Source organism: Agelaius phoeniceus, chromosome 10 (genome assembly GCF_051311805.1).
Source record: "Agelaius phoeniceus isolate bAgePho1 chromosome 10, bAgePho1.hap1, whole genome shotgun sequence".
Classification (NCBI taxonomy): domain Eukaryota; kingdom Metazoa; phylum Chordata; class Aves; order Passeriformes; family Icteridae; genus Agelaius; species Agelaius phoeniceus.
The window spans coordinates 3,922,207-3,945,673 of NC_135274.1; the positions used below are offsets into that span (position 1 = coordinate 3,922,207).

The 23,467-nt window shown below is 49.0% G+C and overlaps 3 protein-coding genes across 3 annotated transcripts; all 3 read left to right on the forward strand.

Moving 5' to 3' along the window:
* Positions 1-1,118: 1,118 nt before the first annotated feature.
* Positions 1,119-5,872, forward strand: LOC129124195 (G-protein coupled receptor 35-like). The gene is made up of 2 exons (XM_077183948.1): positions 1,119-1,256; positions 4,616-5,872. Exon 2 carries the CDS (start codon positions 4,653-4,655, stop codon positions 5,583-5,585), a length of 933 nt encoding a protein of 310 aa, XP_077040063.1. The 5' UTR covers positions 1,119-1,256; positions 4,616-4,652; the 3' UTR covers positions 5,586-5,872.
* A 3,525-nt stretch (positions 5,873-9,397) lies between these two features.
* Positions 9,398-13,265, forward strand: LOC129124535 (G-protein coupled receptor 35-like). The gene is made up of 2 exons (XM_054639556.2): positions 9,398-9,464; positions 11,018-13,265. Exon 2 carries the CDS (start codon positions 11,030-11,032, stop codon positions 11,969-11,971), a length of 942 nt encoding a protein of 313 aa, XP_054495531.1. The 5' UTR covers positions 9,398-9,464; positions 11,018-11,029; the 3' UTR covers positions 11,972-13,265.
* A 3,856-nt stretch (positions 13,266-17,121) lies between these two features.
* On the forward strand, positions 17,122-20,424 carry LOC129124452 (G-protein coupled receptor 35-like). The gene is made up of 2 exons (XM_054639453.2): positions 17,122-17,381; positions 18,720-20,424. Exon 2 carries the CDS (start codon positions 18,746-18,748, stop codon positions 19,679-19,681), a length of 936 nt encoding a protein of 311 aa, XP_054495428.1. The 5' UTR covers positions 17,122-17,381; positions 18,720-18,745; the 3' UTR covers positions 19,682-20,424.
* The last annotated feature ends 3,043 nt before the right edge of the window (positions 20,425-23,467 follow it).

The following is a 23,467-nucleotide window of genomic DNA, read 5'->3' on the forward strand; positions in this document are numbered from 1 at the left end:
CCAGGACAGCACCCATGGTGCTGACTGAAGGGCACCAACCACCAGTGCATCCCTGCAACACAGCAGTGCAGCAGCTGCCAGTGCCAAGGCTGAGTGTGCAGTGAGGCAGTCCCCCCTAGCAGCTGATTACTGACACCAATTAACATCCATTACTGAGCCCTTTGGGGCTTACAGCTCTGCCTGCCCCCTCCACTTCTGTTAATGCAGAGTTTGACAAGTGAGGCTCTTTGCCACCCAGGTGAGATACTGAGGCCTTGGTTTAGGTGCCAGCTGAAGCTCCCCATGGTTTGGCTGTACCTGTGCTCAAACAGGGCTGCAGGCCAGAGCCCTAATGCTGCCCCATCACGACCCTCTGCTGCTTCATCCATGCCCCAGGCACCAAATCCAGCCCAAGGCACCATCTGAGTGCAGCATTTGAGGAGGGCTGGGGAGGCTTTCCTACACTACTGCCAAGCTGCTCCCTGTGCCCACCCTCAGGTCCAGAGCTGTGCAAACACAACTCAACACTCAGGTGTACCATGAGCTGCATGGGGCCATCTGGACCAGGTATTGCACCTTCCTGTCTTTACTTAGCTTAGACTTCAGCACTAGTGAGCATTTCAAATCCCCACTTGCTGAACATCTCTGTTAGCCATAGAACACCCTCTTTCAGAAACTGCAGAGTGGTGTGTAGCAGTCTGAATTGCTGCTAGCACAATCCAGGCTAAAGAAGCAAAAAGGACCTTTGCATAATATCCACAGATGTTTTATTCAGCTGTGTGGTGAGATGTTCAGGTCCCAGCACCCACACACAAGGGTCAAGCTTTCTCTCTGTGGGGGCCTCGGGCCAGTACAAAGTTGAGGGCCAAGCAGGGAATAGGGAAGGAGTGGGTCAGGGACATAGGAACAGACATAGGAACAGGGGAAGGAGCCAATGGGGTCAAACAGCTTTTTGAGGGAAGCTTCTTGTGTCTCCCTAGACCAGGAAATGCCCCGCCAAGGTCTCCACAGTGGTGAGGCACCAGAGCTCACTGTAAAGTAGTGCCAGCATTGATTTGGCCAGAAGGCTGGCATTCGAAAGCTAACTGATGTGAAATCTGCTTTTACGCAGGAGGAGGAGGTGCTGTGGAAACCCTCAAGTACCAGGGAGCTGCTGGTGCCAGGCCCCTGCCCTGCAGTGGCAGCCCATGCCCAGCCTGCCCTGCCTGGCTGCACAGAGCCCGCGTGCCCTGCCTCGGGTGGCACCTGCTGCTGACTCTGGCACCTTAAATCTGCAGGTAACATCACCTTGTTCCTCCTCTTTTGCTGCCTGAGAACTGCTGAGCAGGGTCCTGCTGTGCCTGGGGAAGCAGAGGAGGCTTTGAGCGTGGTTTCTGCTGGGCAGCGAGGGCCCTGCGAGGCAGGAGGAGTCCCTGGGGTGGGCTGTGATCTCTGAGCCTTCCAGGTTCTGTTCTTACTCCAAGGTATTCTCTGGGTGCTTTACCTGGAATATCACAGCGCTGAGAACTGGAAGTTAATTCATCCCAATATGGGAAATGAGTGATTCTAAGAATTTTTTTTTGGTCTAAGAGAACTCCTTCCAGCATCTATCAAAGCAGATCATGATTAGGGTGACCACATTACAGTTTTCAAGGGATGCAGTGATAGATGAGCCTGAAAGAAGTTTCAAAAGAAGAGAACAAACTGCTGTGCCTTAGATCCTTGCATTTGAGAGGGGTGTGAACAACAGCAGCAAGGCTGGAGCAGGCAGTTTGCAGATTTCTTTATGCTATTTGGAAACACAGAGGAAAAGCTCCTCACTTCAGCACCATGGCAGGGCCCTCACCTGGGTCTCCTCTGCCATGGGGACAGTTTGCTGCTCACTCTTTCTGGCCATGCTTCCCCCCAGCCCAGCTCCTGCCCAGGGCAGGCCAGCAGTGCTGTGGGTACATTAAAACCTCTGGGAGGTACTGCCCTGCCCAGGCCTGTTCTCACACCTGTGCTGCATCTTCACTGAGTATTTGCTGGGAGCCACCCATTCCATTTGTAGGACTGTTGGTGACAGTCAGGGCTGTTGCCATGGAGGTGGCAGGTCTGAGGGCAGCTCATGCACAAGATGCTGTGCTGTACCTGACTTCAGCCCTATTTCCCTTCTTGCTCTCCCTCTGCTCAGTTCCAGGTTCCTCCCCTCATCCACCAGGGCTGCCATGCTGTCCTGATCCACCTCACCCACCATATTCACCCTTCAGCCCTTGGTGCCTGCCCACTTTTGAGCTCTCCCAGAAGGAAGGAGAAGAATTTTCCATTCAAGACTCCCCCTTCAGTGCAGCTGCTTTCCTGCTGGAAAAACACAGGATGCAGCCACCACAGTGCTGCTGCAACATCCCCTGTGCCTTCAGCCTCTGCCTTGCATCTCTTCCTCCAGCCTCTCTGTTCAGGGTCTGGCAGAAGCCTCCTGCTTCTTGAGCTGCTGGAGGAAACAAGCCCAGCCTGGGCCTCCCTCCCCAGATGGTCACCAGCTTCTGGGCTGGGGGGCAGCTGCTGAGCAGCTCTCCCCAGCCTATGGTGGGCACATCAGGACACCCTGCACAGCACTGGTGACCTTGTCTGTTGAGCCCCAGCCTATTGCTGGTCTTCCAGCAGCAGCAAGATGCTGGTTCACAGCTGTCTCCATCCTTCTGTCACAGCTGTAAGTTGCTGCCTAGCCCCTCTGATGCTGCAGGCATTTCATCTACCCCACATGAAGCATTTCCAGCAGCCACAGGATATGCTAGCTAGTCAAGCTGAACCTCTTTAAAGGTTTGGGGTTTTGTTTTTTTTTTGCTCATTCATACCCTATCAGTGCTTTTTGGTCTGCTTTAAACCCTCTACTCATTTCCTCCATCCTCCTCCCAGCCTCTGGACTGCCCTGTGGGCTGAAGCACTTGTGAGCCCTGCTGCTGGGAACTGCACTGGGCCAGGTCTCCAGCTCCAAAGGCAGCTCTGGCCAGAGCCCTTTGATGCTGCAGAGCCCAGCAGTGTGGTTTGCCTGTGCTGCACCTCTGCAGAGGCTGCTGCAGGCACTGCATCCCAAGGCAGTGAAAAGAAGCCTGGGCACCAGTGCAGCTGTCAGACTTCTGCCTCATGCCATAACCTGTGACCACAAGCAGTGACAGTTCCCTGCTGCTGCTGTCCACAGTGCAGAGAGGTTTTCCTCAGGGGACAAGTGTCCCCTTCCCTGCAGGGTACAGGCAGTGAGCAGCAAGCATCTGTTGGGAAAGCCAGGCCTGAGCATACAAGAACTGTGCAGCAGTCACGTTAGTGTCTGCTATTGCAAGACACTCACACACCCCTCCAAAAACTGAGTTATTTGTGTATTTTTCAGTGACTTCAGGACTGAATTCTGATTTTCAGGCAGTGCCTTCATGCACTGGCCACAAGGTCTGCATTGCTGGTGGAGGCACATAACTGCTTACCTAGGCAGAGGTGATGTCCCTTCCCAGGTCTCTGAAAGCTGTGAGATTTCACCAGATCCCTCCCCACTTCACTCTGTAAAAAACTTATTTTTCATTGAAAGGGGTTTTTTTGTTGTTTGTTTGTTTTTTCTGAAGTGAATTTAGATGCAAGCAGAAGTGGCAGATACTGAGAATCACCAGTTCAGAGAATTTTTCCATGTGCTTGTCACATGAAACCACTTTGCACAGGAAGGACTCTGCTGAAAGATGATTTTTATCAGCCCATGAACTCACACTCTTCACCCAACTAATACTCCTGCCAAGCATCTTGCAGCTTGTGTGACAGAGGCTCAACAGCTACTACCCACAGCATGGATTTCTGAGGGTGGCTGGCTGCCTGCCTGGAGCAGGAGCCATCTAATTCAGCCCTTGTTCTGCAGTGGTGTTCCCTCTTCCAGATGTGACTTTCTGCTTGGCATCTGCAGACTCCTACTCTCTCCTGGAATAAAAGGACTTAAAATCAGGTTAATCCTTCCACATTCCCCTCCGGGCGAGGTGGAGAGCAGCATACCTCACTCTCTCCCTTGGGAGAGCAGGAATGCAGATTCAGCTGTTTTCCTCAGCTTGGAGGAGGAGCTCCAGGTTCACAAGGTGGTGCAAAGGCTCAAAAAACTTCCCAAACAGAGCCAGAGCATAAGAATTTCTATCAAGTGACATTTGCTATGCACTCCCACCCCTTCACCCCCAGTCTGAATCCAAACCCAGTAGAACTGACAGAGGAGCTTTCACTCATGGGTTGTGCTGGGCTTTAGTTTTGGTTGCTGCAAACCCTCCCTAGCTCAACACCAAGCTAAGGTAATTTTACATCATCTGCACAGCCTGGTTTAAGGAATTTGTGTTCACATTGTCACAGGATGTGCCCACTACCTATGGGGGCTCTTCTGAGTGCCATGTTGCCTCCTGCCCACACACACTTCAAGATCTCCCTATTTAATAAAGGCTGTCTGTCACGTCCTCTTGGAAATGTGCCCTGAGACACTCATAAACTGAATGGACATAAACAATGCTTGACAAAGGATGCCAAAGATGACACAGGCTGACTGAGAAAGACAGCTCTGGAAAGCTCAAATTCACATTTTTAACAAAGGACATATGTACTTACATGTGCTTTTTTTTTTTTTTACAGCTACTAAGAGGTCTTACCATGTCTTTTCCTATTTCAGGTCTCAGAACATCATACAACATCTGTAACTCAGGACAATGAATGTGTCCAACAACTGCAGCACCAGAAATCTAGAACCTCACCCCCATGTTCGCCTCATTGAGTTTGCTCTGTATAGCTTCATTTTCTTTTTTGGAGCACTATTTAATGTCCTTGCCTTCTGGGTGTTCTCCTGCAAGATGAAGAAGTGGACAGAAACCAGGGTGTATGTAATGAATTTAGTCTTTGCAGATTTCTCTGTCATCTGCACCTTGCCTTCCATGGTTTATTTGCTCTGGAATAAGTCAGCCCGAGGGCAGCTCTGCCAGTTTACAGAGACAATGTATTTTATCAACATGTTAGTGAGCATCTACATCATTTCATTCATCTCCATTGATCGATACATTGCCATAAAGCACCCTTTGAAAGCCAGGGCCTTCAGGTCCCCGTCAAAGGCTGCCCTCCTCTGTGGGCTCCTGTGGGTCCTGGTGATAGTCAGTGCCACCATCCAGCTGATGCACCACAGACATGCAGATCTCTGCTTCCAGACCTACACCCTGCCTGCTGCTCTCAGCCTGCTGGCCATTTTCTTTGTTTTCATTCTCCCATTTGCCATCTTGATCTTCTGCTCCACAGAAGTGGTCAGGGACCTCAAGAAACATCTGAACACAAATTCACCGGAGGAGAAATCGATCCATAAAGCTGTACACATAATTTATGCAAATCTGATTGTATTTCTGGTATGTTTCCTGCCAGCCTTCCTCGGGCTGCTTGCCAGGTTCATCATGGAGAGCATTGGAGCTACCTGTTTCCTGCTCTGTGTCATGAAGAACTTCTCCTCCGTGTTGAGGTGCATTGCCACGTCCAACTGCTGCCTCGATAGTGTCTGCTACTACTTTGTCACCAGGGAGTTCCAGGAAGCCTTTCTACAGCCCAAAGCCAGCACTCAACAACCAGAGGCAACCCACCCCTTGCAGATACAGACATGCTAAAGGGGAACAAACCCCAGCATCTGCAACATAAAGAGGAAATACAGCTTCAGGGCTATTGGTGGGATAAGTATTGCTCTTTTTCTCTAGCAAGTTCTTTGTTAGGGTTAGAAAGTTATACTCTATGTTTCCATTAAACAACAGGTCACAGAGATATGTAAAAGTGTGTATGTAATCAGTTGTTGTTAACGTGCCTCCATTCCACCCTCCAGCACCTATTTGTTACTGGTACAGCAGGACAGATGAGCCATGTACCTCTTTTAGTTCCTTCTGCAGCTAAAATCCACTGATCCTTCTTGCCAACATGTACAAATGTATCTATCATATCGTTATACAACATGTTATACAACATCGCTATACAACATCCTTCTTGCCAACATGTACAAATGTATCTATCATATCTATACACCTCATTGTGTATTTCAGGTTGTTTCCATTATTAAACGAATCCAGTTGTCCCAGATTGCAAGGCAAGATGTATTCTATTTGCCATCTGTATGGCAGCTGTCTCCTGTTCAGGGGGCAGTTTTCCTTATCTCTTCCACACCCACTCCTCCCTCGGGAGGGGACATCTGCTGATAACAGCTATTGAATGTCACTGCATGGCTGATAAGAACTACAGCATCCCATTGGGAGATGTGAGCCTAGAGGGAGGAGCCAAGCATTCCTACCTGGATATAATCTGGAGATTCTGGAACACCAGCACGGCTTCTGCACTGGATTCCCAGAGGAACAGCAGCTGCCTCTGCCCCTGGATCTTCAGAGGCAGAGACTGCACCTTTCTCCAGGATCCCTGCTCCAGCAGAACCAGCCCTGACACTGCAGGAGGGCTGAGCCACAATTCCAATGGGACTGCTGCCAACAGCCTGACCCACAGGGTGTCAGGTTGGGTTCTGACTCTGTCAGTGTTGTTCCAGTCTACTGCATTGTTTATTTTATCCTTTCATTTTCTTCCCCCTTAAAGAACTGTTATTTCCTGGTCCCATATTTTTTGTCTGAGAGCCCCTTAATTTAAAATTTATAGCAACTCAGAGGGGGGGGAGGTTTACATTCTCCATTTCAGGGGGGGCTCCTGCCATCCTTAGCAGACCCCTGTCTTTCCAAACCAAGACACCAGTTTATATTTATCCCATTCCTTTGGCAGCTTGGGCTGGGTGGCTGTTCAGATGGTTCTGGTGTATTATTAAGCACATGTCCCTACAAAACAGCCTAGGCTGTCCTGAGCTCCTTCCCCTTCAACTCAACAGGTCAGACAGGTGTGAAGGAACACTTCTGGGATGAAAGCAACACTTGTCCAATGCCATAAAGGCACAAAGTCCAGATTTCAGAGCTGTCCCCCTGCCAGGTGCCTCCAGCTGCCCTGCTGAGCCCTGGTTCCCAGACAGCTCCTCAGAGCAGCCATCCCTGCAGGGCTGTTCCCCCCACACGCTGAAGGCATTTCACAGCTGCCCCAGCACTCGCCACCCTGGCACTGCCCTGCCCTGGCTTGTGCTGTGTCACCAGGCCGTGCCATCGGGCTCAGAGCAGCCCCACCCTGCTGGGTTTCCACAGCTTGCCCACACTGACACCTTTAACATTTCCATCACGGATTTGTGTTTTTCCACGAGTCAGCAGCCTAGAAAAGTCAGGGGACAGAGGAAGTGGATAAATGCTGCCTAGAACTGGGCTTTTTTTCTTTCTGAATGCTAAAAAAACCCCAAAACAGCACTGAGCTCTGCCCAGCAATACTCAGAGTGTTCTACCAGACAGTGTGGGGGAGTCTTTCCTGCCCATGAACACATCTTCCCCCGTGACCTATACCTGCCCTCTGTCAGCCCACAGCTGCGTCACCTTTGAGAGCATGAGCTCCTGTGCTGGGTTTGCAGGGCCTGGTTTTTGGTAGCAGGGGGTCCACAGAGGTGGCTCCTGTGAGAAGCTGCTGGAAGCTTCCACCGTGCCTGGCAGAGCCAGTCCCTGATGGCTCTGAGGATGGACGTGCTGCTGGCCAAGGCTGGGCCAATGAGAGAGGTTGGAAACACCTCTGTGGTAACAGATTTAAGAAGAAAATCAAAATATAGGGGGACACAGTTTTTTCTAGCCAGAGGACAGGAGAAGGTGAGAACATGTGAGGAAAACAATGTGGAGACACCAGGATCAGTGGAGAAGGACAGACAGGAGGTGCTCCAGGAGCCAGAGGTGAGATTCCTCTGCAGGCTGTGGTGAGAGCATGGTGAGACAGCTGTGCCCCTACAGCCCCTGGGGATCCAGGGGGGATGCAGAGATCCACTCAAAGCCCATGGGGATCCATGGAGGATGCAGAGATCCACGGGGATGCAGAGATCCACCCACAGCCAATGGATCCATGGGGGATGCAGAGACCCACCCAAAGCCTGTGGGGATCCACAGGGGATGCAGAGATCCACCCCCAGCCCCTGGGGATCCATGGGGGATGCAGAGATCCACAGGGGATGCAGAGATTCCCCCCATGGGGAAGGTGCCCATGCTGGAGCAGGTGGATGCCTGGAGGAGGCTGTGATCCAGTGGAAGACTCAGTGGAGAGGGGGCCCTGCTCCCAGGCTGGAGCAGCCTGTTCTTGGAGGACTGCACCCTGTGGATGAGTGACCCACACTGCAGCAGTTTTGGGAGGACTGTCTCCCATGGGAGGGACTCACATAGCAGGAATTTTGGGAGAAGTGCTGCTCTTGAGAGTGGACCCAACTCTGGAGAAGTGCACAGAGAACCGTCTCTCCCATGGTCTCACAGGCACTGCTCTCCCAGAGCAGCAGAAGGAAATCTCGGGCGTGAACTGACCCAAACCGCCATGCCCTGTCTCCCTGTGCTGTCAGTGGGAAGGAGGGAGGGGTTGGGAGAAGAAAAGGTGTTTTAAGCGCTTACTTTACTTCTTATTATCCTCCTCTAATTTTGTAAGTAATAAAATCACTTTGTATCTCTAAGATGAGCTTGTTTTGCCCTTGGAGTGTTTTCTCCCAGTCCTTATTTCAGCTTAGGAACCCTTTGTTAAATGTTCCCCTCGTCTGCCCAGCCGTGGCAGGGGAGGGCGAGTGAGCAGCTCTCGTGGGTGCCTGGCATTTGGCCAGTGTCACACCATGACAGCTCCAAAGACAAGAATTATTGGGACAAATGCTGAGGGAGTCAGTCTGGCTCCTGTCAGCTGGCTCACAGAGATGGGATTCCAATTGCTCTAGCCAGTGGGCAGCAAAACCCATCCAAATGTCTGTGACACACCACTGGGCAGCTCCTAACCATGCTCCCAAAGGTCGCAGCCCCTCAGTGACACACTGGTGGCAGTGACTGCCATGACGTGGCTTCCAAGTGGCACTGATGGGCAGAGTTACACTCCTGGCTGCTGTGCAGAGGGAGAACCAGCCCACAGATCTGTCAGGTGCAGGTGACAGCAGCCCTGTGTGTCCCCAGGCTCGCTGTCCCCGGGGGCACAGGCACCACTGTCCCCTCGGAAATGTCCCTGTCCCGCCCGGGCCCCCTCTGCCACCGCAGCACCGCTGCCCAGCCTCCCTGAGGAACCTTCTGCTGCCAGACGGGCAATTTGCAACCATTACGGGTTTTATCTCAGAAATTGTTTTCCCCCGACTGGAAAGATGACATTTTAATTGCCGGGCTGTGTGAGGCGAGGCGGGGATGAGCGGGGGGACCGACGGCGGAGCTCTGAGCTGCCGGCAGCGGGACAACAGAGGGCACCAGAGGCTCCAGCCCGAGGAAGTCAGGGCATAAATGAAGCGCTGGTGTTCGCACGAGTTCAGTGCTGGGCTCAGCCCTGCCGGGCTGTGACAGCCCCGGGACAGCAGTGACAGCACGGGCAGCACGGATCCCTTCCCTGCCGAGACAGCCGCGGCCTGTCTGAGGAGCAGCCCGCCCGCGGAGCAGGTAAAGCCAGCCGGCCCTTCCCTGTCCCACAGCAGCGACCGTGCCCTGCCCGGCCCCTCAGGGTGCGCCTCTCACCCCTGCTCCCCTGCACTCAGTGCCGCTGCCCGGCTCCCTGCTGCTCCCACAGCTCCTCTGCCTCTGATGGCAGCCACATCCCGCTCAGGGGTCTCTGCCCCTCGCTGCAGGTCCCATTAGTGCTCCCTCAGGTGTGGGGACAGCTGGCACACGGCCTTGGAGCTGCCACCAGCTCCGCGCTTGTGCGGGGCTCCCTGGGGCTGGCATGTCCAGCCCAGAGGGCTCAGCTGCTCCTCAGGCCACTGATAGGCAGGCAAAGTGGCTTTTTCACTGCAAGGTGACCACAACAGCCTGCCAGGGAACAGCTGCAGCATAGGCTGAAACCACAGAGGGGCCAAAACCTATGAGGCTGAAAGCCCAAGAGCGCCAGGACACCGGCTGTGTGTTAGCCCCTCCATGAATTCCACCCTAAAAATGACTGTATGCCTGGGGTTCAGTACTGCCATACCAGTTCTGGTACTAGGGCAGGTGTTGTGCTTTCCTCTGCCAGATCTGTCTCCCAGTCTTGGACACTAGAAACAGTTCGCTTACTTAATGCAATCATCTATTTTAACTACAATTTGCATGTTGATGTTTCAAAGCTGCTGACTTATAAGGCAAGGTATTGGTAAGAGATTGTAGGAATCTGGGCACTTCCCGTTCCTGGCTCATTGCAAACACTTCCTATATGAGCTGCAGACAAAGTCTAATTCATCCTCTTTGCCAGTGGCAAATGCCCTGAGATATTTAAAGGAAGAGCAGGAGATAAGTTCTCAGATTCATGTTTTCTGACCAAAATTTTTGCTTCCTACCTTTGAAGGTTGAGATCAGACACATGTGCTCATTTGCTCACTTTCCCTTCTTTCTCTGGAGGCCTGTTATCTGCTAGAGCTGCTAGTATCCCTGCTGAGCTGTTCCTCCCCACCAGAGGAATGGATTTGTGTTTGGGGGCACAAATCCTGCCCACAGCAGGCACCCACCCACCCAGCAGCCTGCAGCAGCATTCCCACTGCCCCTGGGAGCAAAGCCACTGGGCTGGAAGGGCTCAAGCCCTGAGGATGTTCTCAGGTCTGGCAAGACCCAGAGCAAACCCATAGGGTGGCCTCAGCAGCAAACCAAGGGCTGTGGAGGGCAAATGGGGAATGCTGCCCAGGGCAAATGGGGAATGCTGCCCAGCTCTGGTGTGGGCTGTCCTAAAGCCAGTGGCTCTGACAACCACAGCAGAGCAAAGGTAACAATGAAAAATAGTATTCTGCTTTGCTGTGACCCAACTGTTCATACCAGAACTGGAGGGACGGTGAGGCAAGCTTAACCCTGCACCAGCAGTAAGAAAGGGCAGTCTCGGTAGTTTTGTGGACTGAACAAAAACCAGTTCAGTTTTTGAGGCTGCCCACATGAGCAGTGCAGGGACACGAAGAGCTGCAGGGTCATGAGAGGAGGGCACAGCCGCAGGACACTGCCAGTGAGCTCAGTCTCATGCCTGCACTCTTTCCTTGCAGAGACAGCCCAACATGGAGAACTGCACTAAGAGAGATCCAGATGATAAGATTGTGGTGCTTCAGCTGGTTGTGTACATCCCAGTGCTCGCTCTGGGGATCCCACTGAATGCAATTGCCTTCTGGGTCTTCTGCTGCAAAATCAAGAGGTGGACTGAGACCAAGGTGTACATGATCAACCTCATCATGGCAGACACTTCCCTGCTCTTCACCCTGCCTTTCCTGCTGTATTTTAGCAAATTCAGACATCCCATAGACCGGCTGTGTTTAACCATACAAAACATCTATTTTACAAACATGCCTATGAGCATCTTTATCATCACCCTGATTGCGATTGATCGATACATTGCAATCAAGTTCCCTCTAAAAGCAAAGATCCTTCGATCCCCACTGAAGTCAGCATCTGTCTGTGCCTTTCTCTGGATAGCAATGCTCATTTATTCCATTTCATACCGCACGTATCGCAGTAACCAGGAAGCTTTTTGCTTTCGGAAACAATCTCTTCTACCTAACTATTCCTCTTTAGTCTACAGCATCTGTGGGTATTTTATTCCCTTAGGGATTGTGATGTTTTGCTCAGTACAAGTCATCAGATGTCTAAAAAAGAAGATGGCCACAGGTCCTCATGAGACAAAATTATTCCAGAAGGCTGTGCAGATAGTTTCTGTGAATTTGTGTGTGTTTGCTGTCTGTTTCTCACCTTTCCACATCTCACTGCTCTTGCGGTTTGCAGTGGAAGCTACTGGAGCTTGTTCTCTGCTGCCAGGAGTTATAACCTATATTAAGGTCTCTGCATGCTTAGCAAATTGTAACTGCTGTCTGGATGCATTTTGCTATTATTTTGCAGCCAAGGAATTTCCAGAGTTTTCTTCTATGTTCCCCAAGTGTATATTTATCAGATCCAAGATGAACCAAAGCAAGGAGTCAGAGCCATCCACGGATCAAGTGATGGTATGAACAAGGTGTAGTGCATGGCAGGTGTTGAGTGCCACAAAGCTGCTCAAGTTTTGAGACACAGGCAATGGAGCCACATACAGTGTTTGCAATCATTGTAGGCATAGGCAGATGGACAAAAAGGGGCAAACCCCTCCAAAGGGTCTGATGTTAACTTGAATTTTGTCCTGCTGTCCTCAGTGACTTGACTCCAGCTCTGACTACAGTCTTGTATTGCATCGCAGCTCCAGGCGCCTCCTGGTGACAGCTTGTCTTGGTTGGCTTCATGGTCCTTCACTTTCAGTGTCTTCTGACTTGTAAACCTCTAGAATATTTCCTCCTGGGACTGCAAGCTCATATTCTGCTGATGTAAACTTAGAGGCAGTTAACTTCCTTAGTGACAACTGACACATAATTCCCCTATGAGTGTGTCACCACGCAGTAGTGACACTGGTTCAGACCACAGTCTGAAACCACTGACTAGACCTTGGTGAAATAAACACACAAAGGACTGTTCCCAGCACGGAAAGTGTCCCATATCCAGGATTAGATCCACCTGCTTTGTGTCAATTCTTGGGCAGACAACACAGCAGAAGCTGCAGTGAGCAATCGTGCCATAAGAACAAATGAAACTACTCAGGTCATTCAGCTGATAACTCCAGTCCCAGTTTTCTTCACTGGTGTATTTTCTAATGCTCTGGCATTCCTGGTATTTCACTGCAAGCAGAGCAAGTAGCCTGTGTGTATGTGTGTGTGTATGTGACCAGTTTAACCATTGCACACTGTTTAGTCCTTGTTCTGCCTCTAAATGATCTTTTCAAAGACAGGAAAAGATATGGGAGACAAACAGTGCCTGATATTATCAACCATATATTGCTTAAGGAGATGTGTGAGTGTTGTCACCCATCAACAAATATGCTGCAATTAACTACCCCCAGAAAGCAAGAGGCTTCTTGACAGACGTCTCTTACAAGCCAGGCAAGTGATGTTCAGCAAGGAAAAACTTCAGGAACAGCACAGAGGGCCTTCAAAAACATTTTTGGACCTGTGATTCCCTTCTGAGACTTTGCATCTCATTGCTTATAATGAACGACTGTTCCAAAAAGATTATTATGATTTTTTTTTATTATTTTGGAAAAAAGAGATGAAGATTCATATCAACCTACTGTTAATCCAGAAAGCAAATAACTTGCTTATTTTTGCAGATTTGGTCATGCTCATGTTTTCTCCCAGTTAACATGGAGAACTTGTTCAATTTCCAATGGGCTCCAAATAGGTTATCTACTCTGAAATACAGAATAGCAATGCTTTTTATACATGTGGCCTCACATATAGTGTTCCTTTTTCTCATTGTAAAGCAGAAAGTAGTTGACTTCACAATCTCTGTCATCATTGGGATTTTTTTTTGCTGTTTCCACTGAGTGCTATGAAAACAAACAAAAAATCCATACTTTTGCAAGTGAAAATAAAGATGTGTCATAGTAACATATCTATAAATAAATATTCATTTATTACCATTATGCATCAGAGTCCTCTACTCTTAATGCTAAACCTATCCTGGAGATTGGGAGAAAAGCCTTTGCTACCGAGATATAAGATCTGCCTTCCAGCAGGGTATTTAACAGTGAAACCCAAAAATGAGCAAGGAACTTTCTAATTATCTGAAGATATATGTTCTACCCTGGACAAAAATTATTATCTGGTTTATATGTCAAGTTTCAGATGGAATTCTGGCATCCTGCTTCAGTCTGAACAAAGCCTCAGCTCCCTGAGTGCTCCCAGTAAATGGAACAGATGAGTTATCAGACCCTGGGCCACAACAAACTGCTGGCCTCCATCCAGCACTGCAATAACAATCCAGGAGGATGGCAACATCCTTAACCCCAAATCTTTTCCATTTCCTAGCACAAGAGTCTGGGAAATGGTAGTGGGGACCAGCCACAGCTGCCAGAGTCCATCAGCTCCCCCAAACAGCAAGGTTGAACCACTGCATTTTACCAACATTTCTGCAAGATGTAACTTTCCTGTCCCTTAAAAGACAAAAATGCTAATAATGGTTTCCACTTCAGGCTTGTGAGAAAAAAAAAATAAAAAACAACAAAAAATAGAAGGAAAAGCCTACAAAAATTCAGAATCTTGCTTTTATGAATCTGCAAAAATAATCTGCTTTTATGTGGGTGAGTGAGTGAGTGAGTGAGTAGCCACCAATATAACATTTTTGTCCCTCCTATGCAGAGAAGGCAGGGGCTGGCATTAGACTCTGGTTTGCTGTTTGGTGGCATTTGGGCAGGCCTGAGAGCTGAGTTCTTACTGGAGGTTTGAGCTCCAGGGGGCTGAAGGACAATACTGGGGAGCTGTGGGCTGGGTGCTGCTTCCAGGTGCTGGAGGCCTCTCTGATTTTGTTTCCTTGGCACAGCACAGCTGTTCCAGGGGTGAGTGTGGCCCAGCAGCCTCCAGGGAACTCCACAAGCCCTGAAGCAGCATCAGGCTTGTGGGAAGCACAGCTTTTCCATGCCCTGCCCAGTGTGTGGGCACAGATACTCAGCTGGTCCCTGGTGCTGCTGATGCCCTAGGATTTTTAGCTTTTGTGTTTTTCATGTATTTATAATCCTGCAGTTCTTTAGTGTTTAACTCTTAACTCCATGCACAGTGTGAGCTCCTGCTTTCCCATTTTGGGCAGACACAACAATTCCTCTCCAGGCCTGGCAAGCAAGGACACCTCACTGCCCCAGGCCCTGAGAGATGTAAAATAAAAGTGAGTTGGGGGAAGCAAACTTGGGGTACATGGCTTCATTACCTGAAGCTGTACTTGGAAGATTGACCCCCAATATCAAATGGACAAATTTATAAAAGTGTGCAAACCTGTGAGCCATGGTCCATTTTTGGGTGTAGCCCTTGTGGGTCTTTGTCTGCCCTAAATGTACCTGAAGGGCCTTCAATAAATAGAACTGCTTTTTATTCCCTTAATTCTGTCTGGCCTCTGTTTTTAGGTAGCCCCAAAAGGCATCACTGCAGAAGCATGGGGAGGGTTGCAGCACAGGAGCCCCGACAGCGTTTCCTGCAAAAGGCAATTCTGTGCAGTGCTGGGGAAGGGGAAAGGGGAAACAGCCCCAACAGCCAGGGCTGGTCATTGTGTGGGATTGCTGCACTTAGCCTCAAACCGCCATTTGATGTGCTAAAAATAAGACTGACATGTTTTGCTCTCAACCCTACAGTTCTCTTTTGGTCAAGATCTGCTGTTGCACCATCCCTTCTGGCCGTGAGAAAGGCAGGAAAGCAACCCTGTGAGGCAGAGGCATTGCAGGGCAGCCAGAGCCCTGTGTCCCTCCCCGTGTGTGGAGATGGTACCAGCACCCCTCCCATCCTGCCAGGGGTTCTGCCCCTGCAGCTGCAGCCAGCAGGACACAGCCATGCAGGGGAGATGGAGATTTTTCCCAGCAGGGAAAGGAGGCAGGAGCTCATCAGTCTGTCTGACAGCAGGCAATACCAGTGGTTCTTCACCTTACAAGAATATTTTGTCCCACTGGCTACTTTTAGAAAATCGCTTTTCCAGGCACAATGTGGTGGATGCTGGTGTCAGTGCAAGGTTTCTTTGGGGACAGGCACCAGTGCTCTGCAGTGCTGCTGGGCCCTGGAATACCGTGCCCGAGAGCTGCCAGCAGGGACATAGCACAAGTGTCACCTCCTGTGCGCCACACGGGGACAGCACTCACAGGACTGAGACAGGGGAAATACCAAGTGAGCGTCAGTGGTCCATGGCAGGGGTGAGAAAACCTGTGACTGCGTGGAAGGAGGGGACCCTGAGCAGCTGCAGAGGATGGTGGCTGACAGAGAAACAGGGTGCAGAGAAGGATGGGGATTCTGATGCTGCCGTGGCCAGGAATCAGGCACAGACCCAAGAGCCTCAGCAGGAGCCATGTAAGTTCTCTGCAGACAGCACTTTATCCTAGCTTTGCCTGCTGGTAGCTGGTGTTGAGTTTGCTTTGACACATGCTGGTGAACTTGCTGCTCACAGCCAGGTGCTTTGTGCCTAGTGACATGGCTTCTCCCTGTCTTGAGACCTCGCTGGGCTGATGAGACCCTCATCTGGCTACCACAGCAGCAAGCTGTGGATGGGAAGCATCACACTGGAGAGGTTCTGTGAGCTGAGCCCCTCCAGGCATGACTTTGACTGCTCATGGTTTGTACCACTAGTGATTTCCTGGAATCAGACAAGAGGAGGCTGTGAACAACGCTTGAGGAGGATGCAAAGTTTTCTATACAATGATGAAACTATCACAGTCCAGAAGCTGGATGACTTTGAAGATTAAAGTACCAACAAGGACCATGACATAAAAATGTTGTTGGTTGGGGATCAATGAGCTGGGCACACTAATATGTCAGTAACTACTTGTAAGCATCCACCAAGGAGCAGCCCCAAGAAATGCAAAAGCAGTCCCTGGAAATTTAGAAGTTTGTAATATATTGTGACTGTACACTGGCATGGAATTATTTTAAGGGCCATGATGTGATGTGCAGACAGACAATGCAGAAATACTCCAGAAGCTGCTCTAATGTGACCTTAGAGCAAAGTGGAAAGGGGAAATACGTTTGCCCAAGACAGCAATTCAAGGTGCTAATATCAGCATCTTTAGGCTCATTGATCAACTTGTCTGAGCTTTTCTGGTAAATAGGCTCTCGTGGGGAGCCCAAGAGCACCCCTGGGACGCAGGCACCTGCAACCACTGAGCAGTCACAGAGCCAGCAGGTCACAGGGTCACAGTTTTCTCAGAATTGCTGGCTGAGAAGAGCTATGGAAGACAAGAGAACTACTATGATTCACAGTGAAACGCTTTATAATAATCACAAAACTGTCTGGAAACCACTGCCCTCACCTCTTCAACAGCTGCAGGGCTGTTGGGGCTGTTCTGTCCCAGGGCTCAGGCAGCGTGACAACAGAAGCCACTCCTGCTCCAATCCCAGCAGGGGTGGCACTCTGGAAGGCAGAGAGAAGACCTCAGGACGTTTCAGGGCAATGGGTCCCCTCCAAGCAGTCTGTTGGGCAAGGAGAGTCAACAGGCATTGCCCAGTGAGACATCAGGCAATGGAAGGTAAAGCAAAGGAAAAAGCCAAAGCTATTCCACTTCCAGAGGAACTGCTGCAGGGATGCAGGGCAGACAAGCCTTTCACCTCCCTGCAGGGCTATTGCAGGCTCCTCAGTCAGCAGGAGGTGGTACAAGCCACACCAATGGTGATGACAGAGGAAGCTCTGCCCTTTGTTCAGGAGGAGTGCGGGTGCTTTCTCGGCCAGCACTGCTGCTCTCACAGCCACCAGAAATTGTGATCAGAGGACACCTCACTGGTCATGTGCAAGGAGCACTGCTCGTCCTGCCTGCACAGCACTCCACAGCTGGCCTGGAGGAACTCACTCTCTGCAAGGACAGCAAGGGAACAGGTAATTTCTCCTGGCTATTTACTGACACGGTTATTTGAATTCTGCAAGGCTTCACCTTTCCCCAGCAGTGGTGGGACACCAGAATAGAGATGGAGAAAGACAGGGCTGGAGCCAATATATTTTCAAATGTTAATATTGGTGCTGACCACATCTGACACGTTTGGGGTGCTTGAGGGCTGTCTCAGCCTTTGCTAGATCTTTTCTAGGTCTCCCTGTTACGATCTTCCCTTTTATCTTACGGGCTCGTAACGCACTTCTCATGTCCAGAGGACAGAGCTGCTGCACATGTCTGCTGTACCACGTTCCCTCACCTCTTCAGAGGTGTCCTGGCATGATTCCTCTGCTGCATGATTTTCAAAGCTAACCGAGATCCACAGATGCACATAAATGCTGCAGCACTGCCTTATGGTTTGCTCGCTGGGGATGCTTTTGAGACCCAGGGACCTTCCCCCATGGAGCCACGTTCCCCCTGCAGGGAAAACCCAAAGACATGTCAGACATCTTGGGTTTTTCTGTCCATGAACAGTTGCACGTGGAACGTGCTTCTGCATTAACACCTCCAAAACTGGAGGGCAAACAGCAATATTACCCTTAGATCCAAGGTGATAAAACCACCTGCTAGACCAAACATAGCTCACCTCTTCCACATCATGTTCCTGCCATGGCGTACGTGAGTTTGTTTTGTCTTGGAACAGTGGCTTTTGAGATAAAGAGCAGCTTTGACAATCCTTGAAAGGCAGAAGCAGACCCAGCACTCCAATTCTCAGTGCAGCCCTCTCAGTACAGAATTTGAAGGCAGCTGAAATCGGTGAGAGACAACACTAATAAGAGATACGCTAATAATTGCTCATGTCATAATGAGAAGTGATGCAGAGACATCTCAGGACTGAGGGAAAGGACAGCTGTCCTTCTACTGCACATCTGGGACATTTTAAGCTGTGAGGTCACTGGCTGGCTTCCACTGAGCCCTGCTATAAGGGAAGGGATGAGAGCTGGGTTTAACGATCCCCTTCCTACTATCAAATGTTTGCAATGGCTCACATAACTCCTTGCTGCAGGACATCTGCTGCTGTCTGATCCAAGTCTGAGCCAAAACAGGGGCCCAAGCTCTTTTCCCTCCCAACCCTCCAAGAGCAGTCTTCTCTACACAGGGCCCAGGGAGAATCTTAAGTTTTTCTCTCCTTCACAACTGATCAGGCTTGTGTCCCTGTCCTTCTTCTTCCCACTAGGTACCCTACATCAGGCAAAAGGTAGCAAAGCCCCAGACTCTCTCAATTAGAATTAATCACTGATTCAGTCCAGAACCTCCCTTGTAAAAGGCTTCATTTGCTTTTGCAGGAACTGTACGTTTTGATACTCCCAAAATGAACCGCAGCAGCTGCAATATCACAGCCTATGAAATATTTTCAGTTTTCCAGCTGTGTGTTTACATCCCAGTTTTGGTTTTGGGCATTGTGCTGAACGTGTTGGCGCTGTGGGTGTTCTGTTACAAACTTGGCAAATGGACAGAAACCAGAGTGTACATGGTCAACCTGGCTGTGGCTGACTGCTTGCTGCTCTTCACCTTGCCATTCAAAACTCAGTCCCAGTTCCAGCACCTGAAGGTGGATGGCTGGTGCCTGGTTCTGGAAGGTGGCTATTTCACAAACCGCTTCATGAGCATCGGTATCATCACCCTCATTGCTGCTGACAGGTACCTTGCAATCAAGTACCCTTTGAAATCCAAGGCACTCAGGTCTCCACTGAAGGCAGCTTTTGCCTCTGGAGTCCTCTGGATAGTCATCATCTGTGAGACTTGTCTCATTAAAAGCTTTGAGGACCGAAGAGAAGATGATTTTTGCTTTGAAAAATCTTCTGTGACACCTTCAGTGATCACACTGTGTACCATTATTGCAGGGTTTTTCATACCGCTGCTCATCTTGAGTTACTGCTCCATACAAATCATTGCAGAGCTCCGGAGAAAGAAGACTGACAACTGTTGCAATGAAATGCTGACCAGGAAAGCTGTCTACATTGTGTCTGCAAACATGGCTGTGTTCATCATCTGCTTTTTACCTCTTTATGTTGGGCATCTCCTCCGCTTCATCCTGGACTCCGTCAGCTCCGACTGCTCGGCAATACAGAGCATCAACAACTTCGTGCACTTCGCCTCCATCCTCGCCAACACAAACTGCTGCCTGGATGCCATTTGTTACTACTTTGTCAACAAGGAATTTAAGGAAGCATCTCCCAAGCTAGCAAAGTCCAAATCTGAGGCCGGTGAGGAAGCTGAAATTCAGCTCTCACATGTAACACATTAAGACAAAACACATACAGCGCGCATTTTATATTTGCCATGTTCAACTGGGACTCACTTGCAGGGTTTCACACTTGCTTTTTATAAGAGTGGGGTGGAGGAACATTCTACTAATGGGAAACATTCAGATACATGATTCAGCTCTGAATCAGACAACCACAGCAGTCCAGGTTCTGATCTAATGATCTAGATTGCCGTTGACAATTCTCTGCCTTAATGCAAATTTGCGTAAAAGGGTAGGGTAGATTTTCCCTGCCAAAAACCCCCATCTTTCATTTTCCCATGAAACCCAAAAGAAGCACAGGCACTGGTAAAGGATTGGGTTTTGTCTGATCCCCACCTTGGATCAGTGTTTGTGCTGCTGTGACAAAGAAATAGGCTATTCCAAATGTCAAAAAACTTTTAAAAAATCAGAGTGAAAGCATGCAGAAAAAGAAAGGATGGTGTTTCTGTAAGTCACAATCTTACTGGTTTTTAGTTGCCAATAATGCACAATCCCATAACAGGCATATTTAGCTTGCTTTAAAGAACTTTACAGCAATGTAACAGCTACAAAATGATCATCATTACAACACAAAGTCAGAAGAAATTGCAATTGCTTGAACTGCGGAAAAACTTGTGTGAGTCAAAAGTTTGAGTCAAATTAAAATTAAAGATTTGGTGCAGAGCAGTGGGAACAAGGACTCTATATTAGGACTCTGTTCAATCTTATAGTGTAAAGGACTGTCCAAAGTGGTAACAAAGCTGTTCCAAGGAAATCAACCTAAATAAAGTTGTGTCTCTAGCATGGAATTCAGGTTCTTAATGAGTTAAATGGAAAAGGGGGGAGATGGGGTGGTAGAGGGCCTGCTGTGCTGCCTGTCCAGGAGGGACAGCTCCCTGTTGTCCAAGCCAGGGACAGTGGGTACGAGCTCTAACTGGGACTGGGATTTTTTAAGGCAGAGCAGAGTGTCCCACCCTGTGGTAATTTTACCACAAACACCTAAAAAGTAGATGAAACCACTCAGCAGCTTCAGACCACACACCCTGAGCTGGGCTGCACCATGCACACACCTCCACTCACACCTCCTAACCCCAGGCTGGGCTGCTGGATTTGGTTTGGTTTAAGGCAAATTTGGGACAAAACTTCCGACAGGGTTTTTCCAGAAAGCAGATTTAAGTGACCCTTTTCCCAGTTGGTTCAGGAAAAGATTTCTTTGGAGAAAAGTGGAAAAAAGCTGTTTATTTAACAAGGAAAGCATTCACAAGTATATAAAACAAATAATAACACTACACAATAAAATTTCTTGTTGTTCTGAAGAGATGGCAAATTCAGAAAGTTTTTTTGGTGGGGTGTAACTCGGCTCACTCAGTCTCTTATCAGTCCCTTCTGTGCTGGAAATGCAGCATCCCAGCCCCAGTGGGCCACCAGTGTGAGCTCCCGGTGTTTTCTGGGTTGGGTTTGCAGTCCAGAGCAGGCTGATCAGTTTCAAGAAAAAGAAAAATCACAGTCTGGGGAATTTCTCTGCTTCAGTTAGCTAAAAAAACCAAAAAACTAAAAAGCGCAGTTCTTTCTGTTTGTGCTGCAGACAACACAGTTTGTGAGAAGGAATGCAGAGCAGCAAGTGCAGTTTCTGCAAACACATTGCACACTTTTTTTATTCCCCTTCACTTTCAGAACCAGTCTTAGAGGTGCAGAACTTAATATCCAGCCTAAACAGGACAGATGATTGGGGATACAAGCATCATAAAGGCACCCTAGGACAGCTGCTGTCCATCTGCACGTGCTGCTGCCACAAAAACATCCCTACAGCTCCTACACCCAGCCCTGCCTTTGTGTCTCCTCCTGTTCAAGGCAATGCCAAAAGGAGGAACCCCCTGCTGCAGACAATGGTTGAGCAGAGCCCTCCATCCACCTGGGCAGTGGCTGCTCAGTGCACAGGACAGCAGCAAAACCCTGCCAGCTTCCCAGGGGATGCAGGCTTCTCAGCATGCTTCCAGAGATTCAGACAAAAATGGGGATATCTGCTCTGTAAGCACCAAAATCTGAAAGCAGAATCTTTCCTTTGCTTACTACACAATGGGAAGCGAAAGGAGGACAAAGGGAAAGGAGGAGAGGCTCTGGCTGCAAAGACCTCCTAAGGAGGTTGGTTCATCTCCCCTTTTCTACACTTAAATTTTGTTTGAACAGATCAAAGCAGCAACGAGGGGTGCAGTGCATGCAGAGATGGATTTTGTGCTGTGGCTCTGCCCAAGGGTCACACCCTGCTTCCCCAGCCCTGCTGCTGCTGCTGCTGGCTCTCCTTCTCTGCTGAATGACATCTGCACCTCTGTGATCTGATGGGCTGTTCCCCAGGAGGGCTAACAGAGCTTTAACATTCTCCCCCAGTACAGGATCCGTGGGTGAGAGCATGGTGATTGAGATCACCGGATTGCCAGTGTGTTTTTCTATACCTCTGCTCTCACCAACATGGGTGAGAGCTGCTCAAACCAAACTGCTGTTTAAAATGGGCAAGAAAAAAACCACTTCTACTCCACCAACCGCTGACAAAAAGGGTGGGGGAGATGCAAAGCAGCCTGTAAACAAAGCACTTCCGAGCATGCTCTGCTCAGCCACCCAACTTCCAGTGCCTGGCCTGCCTCTGGCAGCCCAGAGACACACGGTGAGTGCCTGGCCTGGGGCAGCCAAGCTTCCTCCCTGCAGAGCCTCCAAAACTTTTGTGCTTCACCATTCAGGCAGGGCAGCCAGGCATTCAGGAGTGCTGGGGCTGAAATGCAGCGCAAGGACCAAGAAAGCCCCTCAAGTTCCCCAGCTAGAAAACTGGTTTTTTACTGTTCTATTTATTCACTCTTTTGCTTTTCCCATCTGCAGCTTTCAGGCTGATTTAGTAGAAAGAGTGTCCTCCAAATTCATGAGCCACCTGGCCAAGCTCTCCCACCCACACAGAGAAGAAGTAAGAGAAGATTTTAGCAGTGAGGAGGCAGCAGTGATATACAGGTATTTCAGTGTGTTCAGGTATTTCAATGTGTTCAGGTATTTCAGTTATTGATAGACAGGTATTTCAGTGATGTACAGGTATTTCAGTTATTGATAGACAGGTATTTCAGTGAGTACAGGTATTTCAGTGTGTTCAGGTATTTCAGTTATTGATAGGTATTTCAGTCTGTACAGGTATTTCAGTGTGTACAGGTATTTCAGTTATTGATATACAGGTATTTCAGTGAGTACAGGTATTTCAGTTATTGATAGACAGGTATTTCAGTGATGTATAGGTATTTCAGTTATTGATAGACAGGTATTTCAGTGAGTACAGGTATTTCAGTGATGTACAGGTATTTCAGTTATTGATAGACAGGTATTTCAGTGTGTTCAGGTATTTCAGTTATTGATAGACAGGTATTTCAGTGTGTTCAGGTATTTCAGTGTGTTCAGGTATTTCAGTTATTGATAGACAGGTATTTCAGTGAGTACAGGTATTTCAGTGATGTACAGGTATTTCAGTTATTGATAGACAGGTATTTCAGTGTGTTCAGGTATTTCAGTTATTGATAGACAGGTATTTCAGTCTGTACAGGTATTTCAGTGATGTATAGGTATTTCAGTTATTGATATACAGGTATTTCAGTGTGTTCAGGTATTTCAGTGTGTTCAGGTATTTCAGTTATTGATATACAGGTATTTCAGTGTGTTCAGGTATTTCAGTGTGTTCAGGTATTTCAGTTATTGATAGACAGGTATTTCAGTGAGTACAGGTATTTCAGTGATGTACAGGTATTTCAGTTATTGATAGACAGGTATTTCAGTGTGTTC

Coding starts and splice junctions, on each gene's coding strand:
- LOC129124535 (XM_054639556.2), top strand. CDS start 11,030: ATGGAGAACTGCACTAAGAGAGATCCAGATGATAAGATTGTGGTGCTT.
- LOC129124452 (XM_054639453.2), top strand. CDS start 18,746: ATGAACCGCAGCAGCTGCAATATCACAGCCTATGAAATATTTTCAGTT.
- LOC129124195 (XM_077183948.1), top strand. CDS start 4,653: ATGAATGTGTCCAACAACTGCAGCACCAGAAATCTAGAACCTCACCCC.